Here is a 14,176-nt window from a genome sequence, read left to right as displayed (position 1 = left end):
CTGTTTATATAGGCCAGCTGATGGGCTTCAACTGGGCAAGGTGATCAGTGCCAGGTACGGGGCTGATGGGAGATATAGTGTGTGTGTGTGTAAGAGTCAATATTCGGGTGAGGGAGCCCTCTGATGGTCGGAAGAGGGAACCACGGAGCCGTTAGACGATTGTGCCGATAGACGATAGTATTGGGTATCGACGATAGTCATAGATATCAACAATAGCCAGATGTCTTAGTCGATAGTCAAGATGATATTAGACTCATTCTCATATAAATGTATTATTATTATTATTAGGTGGCCTATTATACTTTGGCTATTATTATCAAATTGCCCCGCTATTTCACACACATGCGCAAATGACGATTAGAACCTGTAGCCGGTGAAGGAGTACATCGTCTGCTGATATACAGTGCCTTGCGAAAGTATTCAGACCACTTCATTTTTTTCATGTTTTGTTATGTTCCTGCCTTGTTAAACTGCTTTAAATTACTTTTTTCCACATCAGTCTACACTCCATACACCATAATGGTAAAACAAAAAAACAGGTTTTTAACATCTTTGCAAATTTATTAGAAATAAACAACTTAAATGATTCCATTGCATAAGTATTCATACCCTTATCTGGAACAGTTGAAATTTAGCTCAGGAGCATTCCTATTGCTTGTAGATGTCACTACACTTTGAGTGAAGTTAACCTGTGGCAAATTAAATTGAATGGGTATGATTTAGAAAGGCACACATGTCTTAAAGGGGTCATATGATGCGATTTATTAAAAATAAACAACTTAAATGATTCCATTGCATAAGTATTCATACCCTTATCTGGAACAGTTGAAATTTAGCTCAGGAGCATTCCTATTGCTTGTAGATGTCACTACACTTTGAGTGAAGTTAACCTGTGGCAAATTAAATTGAATGGGTATGATTTAGAAAGGCAAAAGTAATTTAAAGCAGTTTAACATAAGGCAGCAACATAACAAAACGTGAAAAACAAAGGGGTATGAATACTTTCGCAAGGCACTGTAAGGTATTGCACTTTAACAAGAAATCTGAACGGCCTATATATGTGCAATATTTTAACCGAGCCCTCACTAACTGAGTTTAATGCCACAGTTATGTTAGAACGCATCTCATTCTTGTCTCTGTGGCAGTGCGTCGGGCTCGTCATGGGGCACGCGGTCCTGAGTGCTGTATGACTGATGTATCCGTTTAATTTAACTTTACTCCAAATATATAAACTTACCTGTTTTAAATGCTTTTATATTTAACATATTCGCTTATGTCCTTTAAAATAAATCTACTTTTGAATTTCACGGTTGACTGATTTTGCAGACCTTTTAGACTGATAACGTCTGTGCGCTGATGCGGCACACTTGTGTCATGAATCATGATATGGTCCTAATAGCGATGTATGACTGTTGTATCCGAATATATATGAACTAGCTGTTTTTAATATTTTTATATTTAACATGTTAGTTTATCAGTATGTTTGAAAGTATATTATTTTGATTATTGGTGCTTTCATGGGCTCTCCAGCGTGGTTTAAAACACCACATAGTTATGAAATAGCCTATGACAAGTACAGAGAGTCTCTCCCTTGCCCTCACTCACCCATGCACAATAATATCGTGTATCAGTGATCTCACGGGCTGGCGATATGACGATTTGAAAAATGGCCATATCGCCCCAACACTATTCCATGCATTTTTAGACACTGCGAGCAGGGAAATCTATTTAGAGCACCTTATTGTATTAATTAAAATATAGATATTTGGCGCCAGTGTATCGGTTCTCGTATCGCATGAAGGACAACGATATATCGCCATAACGATATTTTGTCCCACCCCTAATCTTGAGTTCATTTTTCACCATTTGATCTGTGTAAATGTCTTCTACAGTCACAGATGGCGATGAGTTTGACCTTAAATTGGGCTCAAGCACCAGAGCAGTCACGTCCCTCAAAGAGAAGATGGAGGAGCTGCTGAAGAAGAACACTCAGTTTGAGAGGTAACCACATTGAAACATCACTTCATATTTGCTGTGGTCTGCACTTGTGTTTTTGAAACTGACCACTTTCATGCAGGTTCAGATCTGTCCCTTCAATTATTTCATGTCTTAAGGTTTTTTGTGGATTTTAAAAGGGTCTTAAAGTCTTTATTCACTCTTCCACAATTAAGGCCTTAATTTTTTTAAAATCTGAGTAGAAAGTCTTACTACTTTAACTTCATTAAAAAATGAATATCTTCCTTAATATTTTGTCTTGTTTCCAGTTCAAATATCTAAACATCCTTAAATCAAGATATATTAACCTGAGATGCAAAATGAACAAATTAAGTATTGTTTTCTGTGAAACTGAACTAAATTAAGTTTATTCTTAAAACAAGAACAAATACCTGTCAATGGGAAATGAAAACTTATTTTCCCTTTGAATTAAGTTGATTTCTCTGAACCCATTGGCAGATATTTGTTGTTTTAATCAAACTCACTTTATTTGAATGAATTTCTTATAAAACAAGACTTCTTATGTTATTTAGCTTCAAGTAAATATATCTTGATTTAAGAATCTTTAGACATTGGAAAACAATTTTTTAGTTTAGACATTGGAAAACATTTTTTTTGCAGTGTGATTGGAAGTTACAGTAAAAGTTACTTTACAAAACTTTTACTTTTAGAGACATACTGACATATTGTGTCCCATTCAGTTTATTCCTTAAATTTTCTTTACTTGGTCTTAAAAGTCTTAAATTTACCTCCTTAAACCTTATGTCTCCTCTCTGTCTATAAATAAGTGGCAGAAGCCCATGAATCAAATGTCTTTGAACTGTTCCTTATGTAGTCTGGTGAGCAAGCAGCAGGAGGAGATCAACAAATGGAAGCGGCGAGCGTACAAGATGAAGGAGTGTAAGCGAGACGCTCCGTGCACCCCGACCAAACGCCATCCTCCTCTGACGGAGACTGAAGTCAACTCGCCGAAGAGGACGTTCCTGGACTCTCCAAAGAGCAAGTTCTTTGACGTGCGCTCCAACGTTCCCATCACCCTCAACCATCCCACACAGTTCTTCGATAACTCCAGTCTTGGGACGGTGCCAGGTATGTGAGCACTGCGTCTCATGCAGTGTCTCATACAGTCACACACAGATCAGTTACTAGTGTTTTCATGTTAGAGGTTTCCTGTATGCTGGCCGAGCCCATCATGGATTCTTCAGACGGTGATGAAGAGGGTAAATGCACGTGTGAGGTGTTATGGGTGGTGTTTTTCACTCACTCCAGTGCTTTCAGGACAGTGTTTAACTGGCCGCAATGTGAAGCTCCCAAATCCAGTACCTTCTGATTGGCTGTGGTTGTGTGGTGTCATGGAGAAATTTCACTTTAAGTGTGGATTGAGAAACTGTTCGTCACTCAAATCTTGTGTGGTTCTGACACAGTAGGGCTGCATGATGAATTTGACACAATCATGATCATAATTACTGCATCTCAGACTTATTAAGCATAATCGTCTGTGATATTTGCCCTCTGGTTGTTCATCCTGAGGGCGTTTCATTGTAATTTGGCACTTGCGCTATCTTCTAACAAGCCTTCATGGTTGTGGTTGCCAGATTTCAAGAGTTTAAATCCTCCAATGAGAGCTTTTCTCTTAAACGGCTCTTGCTTTTTCACTTTGTCAACTTTAGTTAGTGTGTAATGTTGCTGTTTTATCACAAAAAAAGATCTGCAAGTTTACAAAGCTCAAAGTCCACACCAAAGGGAGATATTTTCTTTAATAGAAAACACATTTGAAGAACTGCAACAAATGGCTCGAATTTCCAGAACACACTCTATTTGCCAGTCAGTTAACCAATCAGAGCACATTTTGTATTTCGTAAGGAGGATTTATCAAAACAGGAACTAAACGGCATGTGTTTGAGACACTGCAAAGAGAGGTACTGCAATAATGTAAACTAAACTTTAACTAAACCTGTGAACAAACCATGAGTTGACGTTTTCTTTATTCGTGTTTGTGAAAGTGCAATAATTCTGAAGAAATATAAAAATAAATAATAATATTGTTAGAGATATATATGTCAAATCTTGTGTGGTTCTGACACAGTAGGGCTGCATGATGAATTTGACACAATCATGATCATAATTACTGCATCTCAGACTTATTAAGCATAATCGTCTGTGATATTTGCCCTCTGGTTGTTCATCCTGAGGGCGTTTCATTGTAATTTGGCACTTGCGCTATCTTCTAACAAGCCTTCATGGTTGTGGTTGCCAGATTTCAAGAGTTTAAATCCTCCAATGAGAGCTTTTCTCTTAAACGGCTCTTGCTTTTTCACTTTGTCAACTTTAGTTAGTGTGTAATGTTGCTGTTTTATCACAAAAAAAGATCTGCAAGTTTACAAAGCTCAAAGTCCACACCAAAGGGAGATATTTTCTTTAATAGAAAACACATTTGAAGAACTGCAACAAATGGCTCGAATTTCCAGAACACACTCTATTTGCCAGTCAGTTAACCAATCAGAGCACATTTTGTATTTCGTAAGGAGGATTTATCAAAACAGGAACTAAACGGCATGTGTTTGAGACAGACTGCAAAGAGAGGTACTGCAATAATGTAAACTAAACTTTAACTAAACCTGTGAACAAACCATGAGTTGACGTTTTCTTTATTCGTGTTTGTGAAAGTGCAATAATTCTGAAGAAATATAAAAATAAATAATAATATTGTTAGAGATATATATGGAGGTACTGCAATAATGTAAACTAAACTTTAACTAAACCTGTGAACAAACCATGAGTTGACGTTTTCTTTATTCGTGTTTATGTGAAAGTGCAATAATTCTGAAGAAATATAAAAATAAATAATAATATTGTTAGAGATATATATGCAGTGCTACTTGAAAGGTTGTGAACCCTTTACGATTTTCTATATTTCTGCATAAATATGACCCAATTCATCATCAGAATGATGGTAAGTCGTCCTGGCCCAGATGCAGCAAAACAGGCCCAAACCATGATACCAGCACCACCATGTTTCACAGATGGGGTAAGGTTCTTATGCTGGAATGCAGTGTGGTGTTTTCTGGAGATCTCCTTTGTTCGTGCCATGATTCACTTCCGCAAACATGATTAGCCTTTCATAGATCCCTGTTCTCTAAATAAAACACACACTGACACCTGATAGTAATTTCACTGATTGAAAACACCTCTGAACAGATGGACTCTAATTTCACCCTCAAATTAACAGCTAATCATAGAGATTCACATACTTTTGCACCGCACAGATATGTAACAATGGGTAATTTTTCTCAATAAATAAATGACAAAGAAAATATTTTTGTCTAATTTGTTTGATTGGGTTCTCTGTCTACTTTCAGGACTTGTGTGAAAATCTGATGATGAATTGGATCATATTTATGCAGAAATATAGAAAATTGTAAAGGGTTCACAAACTTTCAAGCAGCACTGTATTTATCCATATCCATTATCATGCAGCCCTAATAACAGTACATTGGTGCCTGGTTTCTCCACTATCGTCACCTGATGGAGTTGGGTTCATTGAGATCTTTGGCTTGCTTAGTTGGGGTTTAAAAGACTATTCATAAAATATTATTGATTTAACTGCGCTGCCACTACTGAATGAGAAAACAAACATGAACAGGGTTGATCTGAATATTGACACTGTTGTCTTCTGTAGAGCTGCTTTACAGCCGAAATAATTGAATTTTACAACATTAGCACTGTTATTTTCCTGTTTATTACTGTGAAGCTGCTTTGACACAATCTGTACTGTATAAAGTGCTGTAGAAATAAATGTGACTTGACTTAGGTCCCTCACTCTCTCTGTTGTTTTTATTTTAGATTCCAGTTCCAGCACAGCCGTTGCATCAAATGCAGCACCAGTAGACGACTGGTGGCAGATTCCTAATGCTTTGCCAGAAAAGCCTGACGCTAGCACGAATGCTAACGCTTGCCCAACACAGTGATCTGGACAGTGATCTTGGATCTGTTTTGCCGTCTCTTTCTCTGTCTGTTGGAAAGTTAATTTGAGATACAAGTCCTTGGAGTCCAATCATTCACCAACTGATGAAGAACGTTAAACGTGTCCTGAGATAATGACATCATCTAAACTCATCCACCATCTGTCCTGCTGTGGAAAATCAGAAATCAGGAAGCTCTTTATGATGCATCAAACTGATGTTCATCTTCACAGCCGGAGATGCACCGCAGTAAACATCCAGTGAGCACTAACAACTATACTCAGCTCTGCAGTCGTTGTTTGTCTTTTTTGTGTATGTTAGCTTTTTTTCTCTTGTTTTAATGTTTTATGTAAATAAAGTCATCGTTTTAAATGTAAATGTGTTTTGTGTTGATTTGCATTCTGTCTTTGAGTGGTTTATATTCTCACATTCACAAACCAGCAGAAGAATCACTTCATACCTTTAAAGGGGTCATGAACTGCCTTTTTTTATTATTTTGTACTGTTCTCTGAGGTCCACTTATAATGTTATCAAGATTTTCACATCAAAAAACGGCATAATTTACAAGTAATAGGCTATTTTCTGTCCTGTTTTGAACCCCCTCATCGGAACGCTCTGTTTGAATAGGCATGGCGGATTGTAGACTCAGAAGTAAACACCCACTGTTATGATTGGCTAACAGTTGTGTATGTTTGACAGCCTATATCCTTCATAGATGGACGCTGCTGTGATTTAGGTTAAAAACGCATAAATACTCAGTAAATATCAAACGATCTGTAATAACAAAGCAATAGTGACCACATAATAAAAACAGTTACACTTGTGTGATGCAATATTACTCTAGGATCCAATATAGTCTGCACAGCATTGCTTTTTAGTTTCAGTCTTTCTGAAAATGCTGCATCGAATAATGCCTTGTTTGTAAACTAATCTGCGGTAAAATGAAGTAAACAAAGGACCTAGTTCTTACTGATGCGGTCTGGAACTTCAGTAAAAATAAAGCTTATCCAATCTTGTTGGGATCAGAAGGGAGGCAATGCAAAGACTGTTTTTCCACAACTTGGCACTGAACAGCGTCTTGTCTTCGGAACCATCTTTATCATTTGGTTTTTGCATAGACCTGCGTTTGCTTCCAGTTATTTACACTATATGCGCTAATTGGTGGGTGGGGCTAAGCAGGCAGTGATGTAGAACAGGCGTTGATCTTCTGCTGTGTTTAGCAACACTATTACGTCATAAATTGGCACATTCCTCAACGTCGTTTTGGCAGATTGGCTTCAATATAAGCCGTTTTTAGACTAACGAGTTTTTGAGTTCGAAACTTACAGGATGTTTTTATAGTACAATGACCTCTTATATGTCAAAAGATCAAGGGAATTTTGATTTCTCATTTCATGACCCCTTTAATATGGGTCTGTTCATGTTCATATTGATTCCTTAAACTCCGGATTTAGATTTTTAGGGCTATTGCTTGGATAATCCTGAATTAAATGTGAAAGGCTTGTTTTCTCCCTGAGCTAACTGGTCGTTAGAGCAATGGTTTATCGGGAAGTTAGTACTTTTCTGCTTGACGATTCAAATCCACTACTGTGGTTCTTCTAATAGGTTGTTGTTCCAGTTTAATCAAATGTTTTTTTGTTTTTTTTTCATAAATTGCTTTGGAAAAGCATCTCTTTAATTGATGTTTTTATGTATTTATTATTATTTTTCATAACTTAAAGGGAACAATAGCAAAATGTTCTTAGAAAACATTGTTAGCTTGGATAGTATATATAGCTTTATGTGAATTTAAAGATGTTTTCAGGCAAGTGTCATGTCGACATTTAGGGTTTAACTTGGAGAGCTTTACTTTCAGATTCAATTTCTACATTTGTTTATGGTCATAGATTCTACTGCACTCTGTTTGTAGTTTCTCTATAAAAACACCTACCCAAAGGCTGTTGTGGACATCGTTTCATTTGGAAACCCTGAGAAAGACAAATACTCCATGTCCATCTCGGCGTCAGAAAAGGACTGGGCAGAGTTGAAGTGGGATCGCCCCAACACTGAGGGCCCCCCAGACCTCCAAGAGAGGAGTTAGCCAGGGTCCTAGCGAAAGCTGTTAAGGAGCTCGACCTTAACCCCAGAGGAACCTGCACCTATAGCTGACCTGAAGGACTCTGACCATAAGGCGCTCCTCAACACTCCGTTTACTCCTTCCGGCCTCTTTGGTGATGCTGTGGAGTTAGTTATCGAGCGCCAAGAGGAGGAGAGAGCTCGCTGAAGGCCTGGCCCTCAAAAGCCGCATCCTGCATTATGTTCCCCTTGTTTCTGTAAGGCGATAAATCCAATGTTCATGTTTGTTCAATAAAAACACAAATCCTCACAAAAAGAGCAGTTTTCTCCTTATATCGATACGGTGTGACTCGCCCTACTGACCGGAGAGATTTGACCGCTATGTCAGTTCCTGGAGAGCTATTCCAGGAGTTTCGGGCGATAAATCCAATGTTCATGTTTGTTCAATAAAAACACAAATCCTCACAAAAAGAGCAGTTTTCTCCTTATCATATCGATACGGTGTGACTCGCCCTAGTGACCGGAGAGATTTGACCGCTATGTCAGTTCCTGGAGAGCTATTCCAGGAGTTTCACGCTGGGTGCTGAGCATAATAGAGCACGGATATTCCCTCCAGGTCAGACACAGACCCCACCAACAGCGTGGTTCCGTTACTGACTGCCTCAAAATGCCCCTGTTCTGAGACAGGAGGTTCATAGACTGCTCGCAAAAGGAGCAATAGAGTGAGTCCATCTGAGCGAGCTGGAGAGCGGGTTTTACAGACGCTATTTTGTGGTACCCAAGAGAGATGGGGGACTCCATCCGATTCTGGACCTGAGACCCAAAACAGACCTGAAACGGAGCACTTGACAAGCGCGAGTTCAGGATGACGACTCTAAAGCAGATCCTGGCACAAATCCATCCCGGGACTGGTTTGCATCCATAGATCTGAAAGATTCAGATAGCACCGTGCCACAGATGCTTTTTGAGGTTTGCTTTTGAGGGCACTGCATACCAGTACAAATTCTCAAAAGTGCATAAATGCGACTCTTTCCACTCTCAGAGCGAGCGGTATGTGCATTCTAAACTATCTGGATGATTGGCTGATTTTAGCCCATTCACGAGATGTGCTTATCAGTCATACAGGTACACTGCTTCGCCATCAGGAGTCCCTAGGGCTGCATGTGATTATGCAGAAGAGCATGTTCACCCCAAGTCAGTCTATAACATATCTGGTAGTGTGTTTCGATTTGGTGGAGATGCGAGCCCACCTCTCTCAAGAGCGCATAACGACCATTTCATCAGCTCTGCTACGCTTCAGACCAGGCCAGTCTGTTCCCTTGAGGGAATTTCAAAGGCTTCTTGGACTTATGGCATCGGCCTCATCAGTTTGCCACCTGGGTCTTCTGCACATGGTCATATGCACATCGTGGTCACACACAGCTGCGTCAGCACTCCGAGATCATGGCACGACCCATAAATGTTCAGCCAGGGGGTTCCCCTGGGACTGGTGACAGCCACACACTGTGGTTACGACAGATGCGTCGACCTCCGGCTGGGGAGCAGTGTGCGAGGGCGTACCGACTTCAGGCCTGTGGTCAGAGTCTCAGAGCAGGTGACATATATACTGCTTGGAACTGAAGGCCTTAGCCCTAGTGGCTTTTTTTACCGCAGCTGGAACAGTGACATGCTGATTCGCATGACAATATGTCTGTGGTTTCGTACATAAATCGCCAAGGCGACATGTGCTCTAGAGCTCTTTTCAGGCAGGCTGCGAGTCTTCTATTATGGGCGGATTGTTATCTACTCCATCAGAGCGGCGCATATCCCTGGTCTCCTAATCTGCGGAGCGGACATGCTTTCGATGAACGGAATTCCTCACGGGATGTGGACGCTGCATCCCAGCTCGGTTCGGATGATTTGGGACCTCTTTGGGAGGGCGGAGGTGGATCTGTTTGCGGCGAGCCAGAACACACACTGCCCGCTGTTCTTTTCGCTGTCTCACTCCCCGCTAATGGGGGATGCTCTGTCGTCTCACTGGCTGAGAGCCAGACTTTGTGTTCCCTCTGGTGAAGATTTTGCCTTTGATATTGTGCAAAATCAGGAAAGAGAGCGATCCTCATTGCCCGGAACTGGCTGAATCAACCTTGGTTTCCGGACCTCAGGGAGATGCTGGTGGCTCCCCCTTGACGAATTCCTCTCAGGAGGGGACCGGCTGTCTCAAGTGAACAGCTTGATATGGCACCCCAGCCCAAGCTGTGGAGCCTGCACGTGTGGCTACTTCAGGAGTCCTAGAGGGGCTAAGCGCCCTGCTTCTCCATGTGCTTGACGCTCACTGAGTCACGTGCACCTTCTACTAGGCATCTGTAGTACGCTCTTAAATGGGGAGTGGAGATATCGACCCGACGAACTGTCCCATGTTGGATGTTCTACGTTTTCTGCAGCACTGGTTATATAACAGGAGTCTACGTCAACATTAAAGGTTTATGTTGCCGCTATTGCTTCGTTTCATTCCCCAGTTGACGGGCAATCGATCGGGAGGCACGTGCTGGTGGTCAGATTTCTCAGGGGAGCGAGGAGATTGCATCCCCCCATGCCCACCTTCGGTGCCGCCGTGGGACCTAGCGCTGGTTCTGAAAGCTCTCTCTCTACCCCCTTTCAATCCCTTGGCATCAGTTGCTATGAGGGAGCTCTCCCTCAAAACTGCTCTGCTCCTTGCCCTTGCCTCGGCTAAGCGCATAGGATATTTGCATGCGCTCTCGGTGGATGGCGATTGTATTCCCTTTGGGCCTGGGGACTGCAGTTTTAGGCTACTCTCCAGCCCAGACTGGGCTACATGCCTAAATCTTTCGCCCTTTAAAGCGCAGGTCATTTCTTTGCACGCTTTGTCTTCCGAGCCATTGACCTCGCATGACGCCGAGGCTCAGAGAACTGTTTGCCATGTCAGGGCTTTAAGGATTTATATTGGCCGCTCGGCCATCTTTCAATAGTCTGACCAGCTCTTCTTGTGCTATGGTGGCTGTACTAAGGGACGAGCAGTATATAAGCAGAGGCTTTCTCACTGAATAGTGGACGCTGTCGTGTCAGCTTATGCGAGCCAGGGACAGGAATGCCCTCTCAACATCAGAGCCCATACGACGAGGGCTATCCCTCTTCATGGGCCTGGTCTAAAAGCACGTCTATTCGGGTTATATGCTTTGTAGCCTACTGGTCCTCACAGAACGCAAACACGTCCTGGGAACGATTCTGGGATGGGGACCTAGTAACATTGCCGGGATCAGTTCTGTAACAAACCCTGTGTGAACAAAAGCCAGGAGCAATGCCGTAAATGCTGTGTCGTAGTGATGGCGCACGTTATCGTGTGACTTTTTACCAGGTGTTTTGAAGCAGATCAACGTTTACAATGAAAAAAAATGTGTGAACTCGAAGCAGAGATCAGGGAGCTCCTCACTATCCTCTCTGAAGCGGAGATCGTTCGCCAGCTTAAGGGCCATTCGCACCACGGGAACCTTTTCATAGTACCAGAACTAATTGTGGAACTACCCACTTTTTGGCGTTTTCGCACCGCCGGAACTGGGTGCGATTTTAGTACCGGACTGCCTTTTTCGAGAACCAAATTAGCTCCTACTCCGGAGCAGGGTCTAACCAGCACAACTGGTACTAATCGTGACGTAAGTAGACATTGATTGGCCAAACGCGTATGAAAATGCCCTCACCCGCCATGATTTAAAATGCCGTGTAAACATACTGTAAACATTGTGTCAACTTATTTCGCAAGTATGGAGAACAGCGATAGATGGACGGACGCTGAAGTGCAGGCACTTGTAGCAAATGTAGCACTGCCAGTTGTCGTTGGAGATTCTTAGTCCTCCTTTCCGTTCTTTCAATCGCTTTACGTATACGTCGACTTTCCATGTCCATTATTGTGAAACCCGCGAGATGCAACAAAAACACAGCTCCGATCACAGCGTCCTCCATCCTCCTGTTGTTAATATTGTTCTTTGTTTCCGTTGTTGAACGCCGCGCACAAATGACGTCGCTGTCGACCGGCTTACGTCACTTCTTAGTACACACTCTCGGCGCGAATGCAACCCTTTAAATAGTACTGGGAAATAGTTCGCGCAAAATCGTCCCAGTACTTTAGTACTGTACATTTAGTTCTGGAACTAAAGCGGTGCGAAAGGCCCTTTAGTGGAACAGTACGCGTCATATTACGTCACATCCTAATGTCATGTGTTTATGGGATCTTTACGGGATGTGATTCAGGAAAATCACTGGCAGTGTGAATGAACCAAAATCAAACAATCCCAGAACAAATCACGGACACATTATTTGTGTATTATCCGGAATCTCTGTGAAAGACGCTATAGTTACCGCGTGTAGCTGTTGACACTGTACAGGCCTATGCACATTTTTATATGTGCTTTTGTTACGTTGCACGGCGTTACATTGCTACTGTTGTTGTGTCTGCCCTGTATTCAGTGCAGCCGCTCTTTTATTCTGGCCAGATATGCTAATTTGGTATACCTGAGATGTTCTCTGCCTATCAGCTGCAGGCTTTCCTAGCGACGTCGCTATTGGTTGGGAAATTGTGTGTTGTTCTACCCCTTGCTTGGTGTGGTCTTTCGGTGCGTTCCAAACGGGATATATCGCCCTCTGAAGGGCACTTCGAAGTGAAAACAATCATGGCCGCCATATTGAAGGATCATTCCAAACCGAAGTGCTCAAAACTGGCCACTTCAAAGGGCCCTTCGGAATAAAGGATTTCGAAGGGTACAACTGATGGACACTTTGGGCCTCCATGATCCGGAGTGAAGGATTTCGAAGGGTACAACTGTGAAGGACACTTCGGACCCCCATGATCCTTTGCACAGGGAAGTTGTTTGGCGTCACAGAGTTCGACTTTCGCCTATAAATGTATGTATAGTATTTTTCTATACTACTGTAATATTTCTACGAGTTAGATTTGGTAACGTACATTATTATGGTCAAAACGATATTGTACTTCAACAATTACTTTACAGCTACCTTTATCAGTCCATTCAAATGTTTCAAATACATAGACACAATATACATTACAAATACATATTACATTGCATTACATTACATATACAAATATACATTATATATATATTTTTTTTTATATATATATTTTCATGTCTTTATTGAACATAACATTTAAACTTTTACAGTACAGAGTGGAAAAGTATGTGAATCCCTGTGCTAATGATCTCTCTGAAAGATAATTTGACGATTCTCATAAAGCCTGTCAGAAAAGGTTACATTTCACCCCAAAACAAATCATATGTTGGTCTATAGTTGTAATCTGTCGTTAGGGATGTTAGAAAATGCTGCTTTATGACAATATTTTCAGTTCAGCGCAAATCTAATGGTTCTGGTATTTTTTTATGATTTTTCTCTTTCTTGTACTTTAGAGTCATGGTTATTTAAATAATTCTTAAATGTAAGTCAATAATTTTTTTCTTAAAGAGAGTACTACTAATATACATAATGTATAAATACAAAACGTTAAAATTTATATTTTTCCTTTTTGAAAACTGAGGGGTAAAATGAGATTTACTGTCCTGAAAAAATAATCTTAAAGGTCCTAGTAGACTTTTGTTCATGCATCTTTTTTTTTTATCAATATATTTATTATTTTCACATCAACAATTTACAGACTTAGTACAATTTACAAGTAAACATTCTTTCCTAACCACCCTTCCACCCCATCACATCCTCACTAGACCTAACACTTAAATGAACATTCTTACGAGGCATTGAGCTGGTGTGTAAAATAAGAAAAAAGTAAAAAGACAAATGAAAAAAAAAAGAGAAAAAATAAAATAAAATAAAAAAATACAAATAAATACATACTGATAATAAAGAAATTAAAGTCAAGAAAGGGTTACATTATCACATCAGCATTTTCAGTCAATGTAACCAAATTATTCACGTATGCAATAAATTTGCCCCAAATCTTTACAAACATTGATGACTTTTTTTTCAGATTAAACATTATTTTTTCAACAGGCACATAGGACGAAAGTTCTAAAAATATCCATATTTAAAGTTTTATAAACCGTAATCTCTAGCTTCCTCTTAAGGCCCGTTCACACCAAGCACGATAACTATAAAGATATAGTTCTAAAAATCGTTCTCAATATTAAAGAATAGCATAGTTC

The 14,176-nt window shown here is 40.6% G+C and overlaps 1 protein-coding gene across 1 annotated transcript in view; it reads left to right on the top strand.

The window, feature by feature from the left end:
- cenpe (centromere protein E) overlaps positions 1-6,313 on the top strand; it is a 42,111-nt gene extending 35,798 nt beyond the window's left edge. The window contains exons 54-57 of the mRNA XM_016563089.1: positions 1,893-2,001; positions 2,831-3,084; positions 3,159-3,215; positions 5,839-6,313. Coding sequence (XP_016418575.1) covers positions 1,893-2,001; positions 2,831-3,084; positions 3,159-3,215; positions 5,839-5,963 — 545 coding nt within the window. The 3' untranslated portion in view covers positions 5,964-6,313. The remainder of the gene's footprint in view (positions 1-1,892; positions 2,002-2,830; positions 3,085-3,158; positions 3,216-5,838) is intronic.
- Positions 6,314-14,176: the final 7,863 nt, after the last annotated feature.

This window comes from Sinocyclocheilus rhinocerous, unplaced genomic scaffold (assembly GCF_001515625.1).
Source record: "Sinocyclocheilus rhinocerous isolate Xijiao unplaced genomic scaffold, SAMN03320098_v1.1 scaffold920, whole genome shotgun sequence".
In the NCBI taxonomy this organism is placed as follows: Eukaryota; Metazoa; Chordata; class Actinopteri; order Cypriniformes; family Cyprinidae; genus Sinocyclocheilus; species Sinocyclocheilus rhinocerous.
Note: the sequence above shows the minus strand (reverse complement) of the source record. Positions and strands in the feature narration are given on the sequence as shown.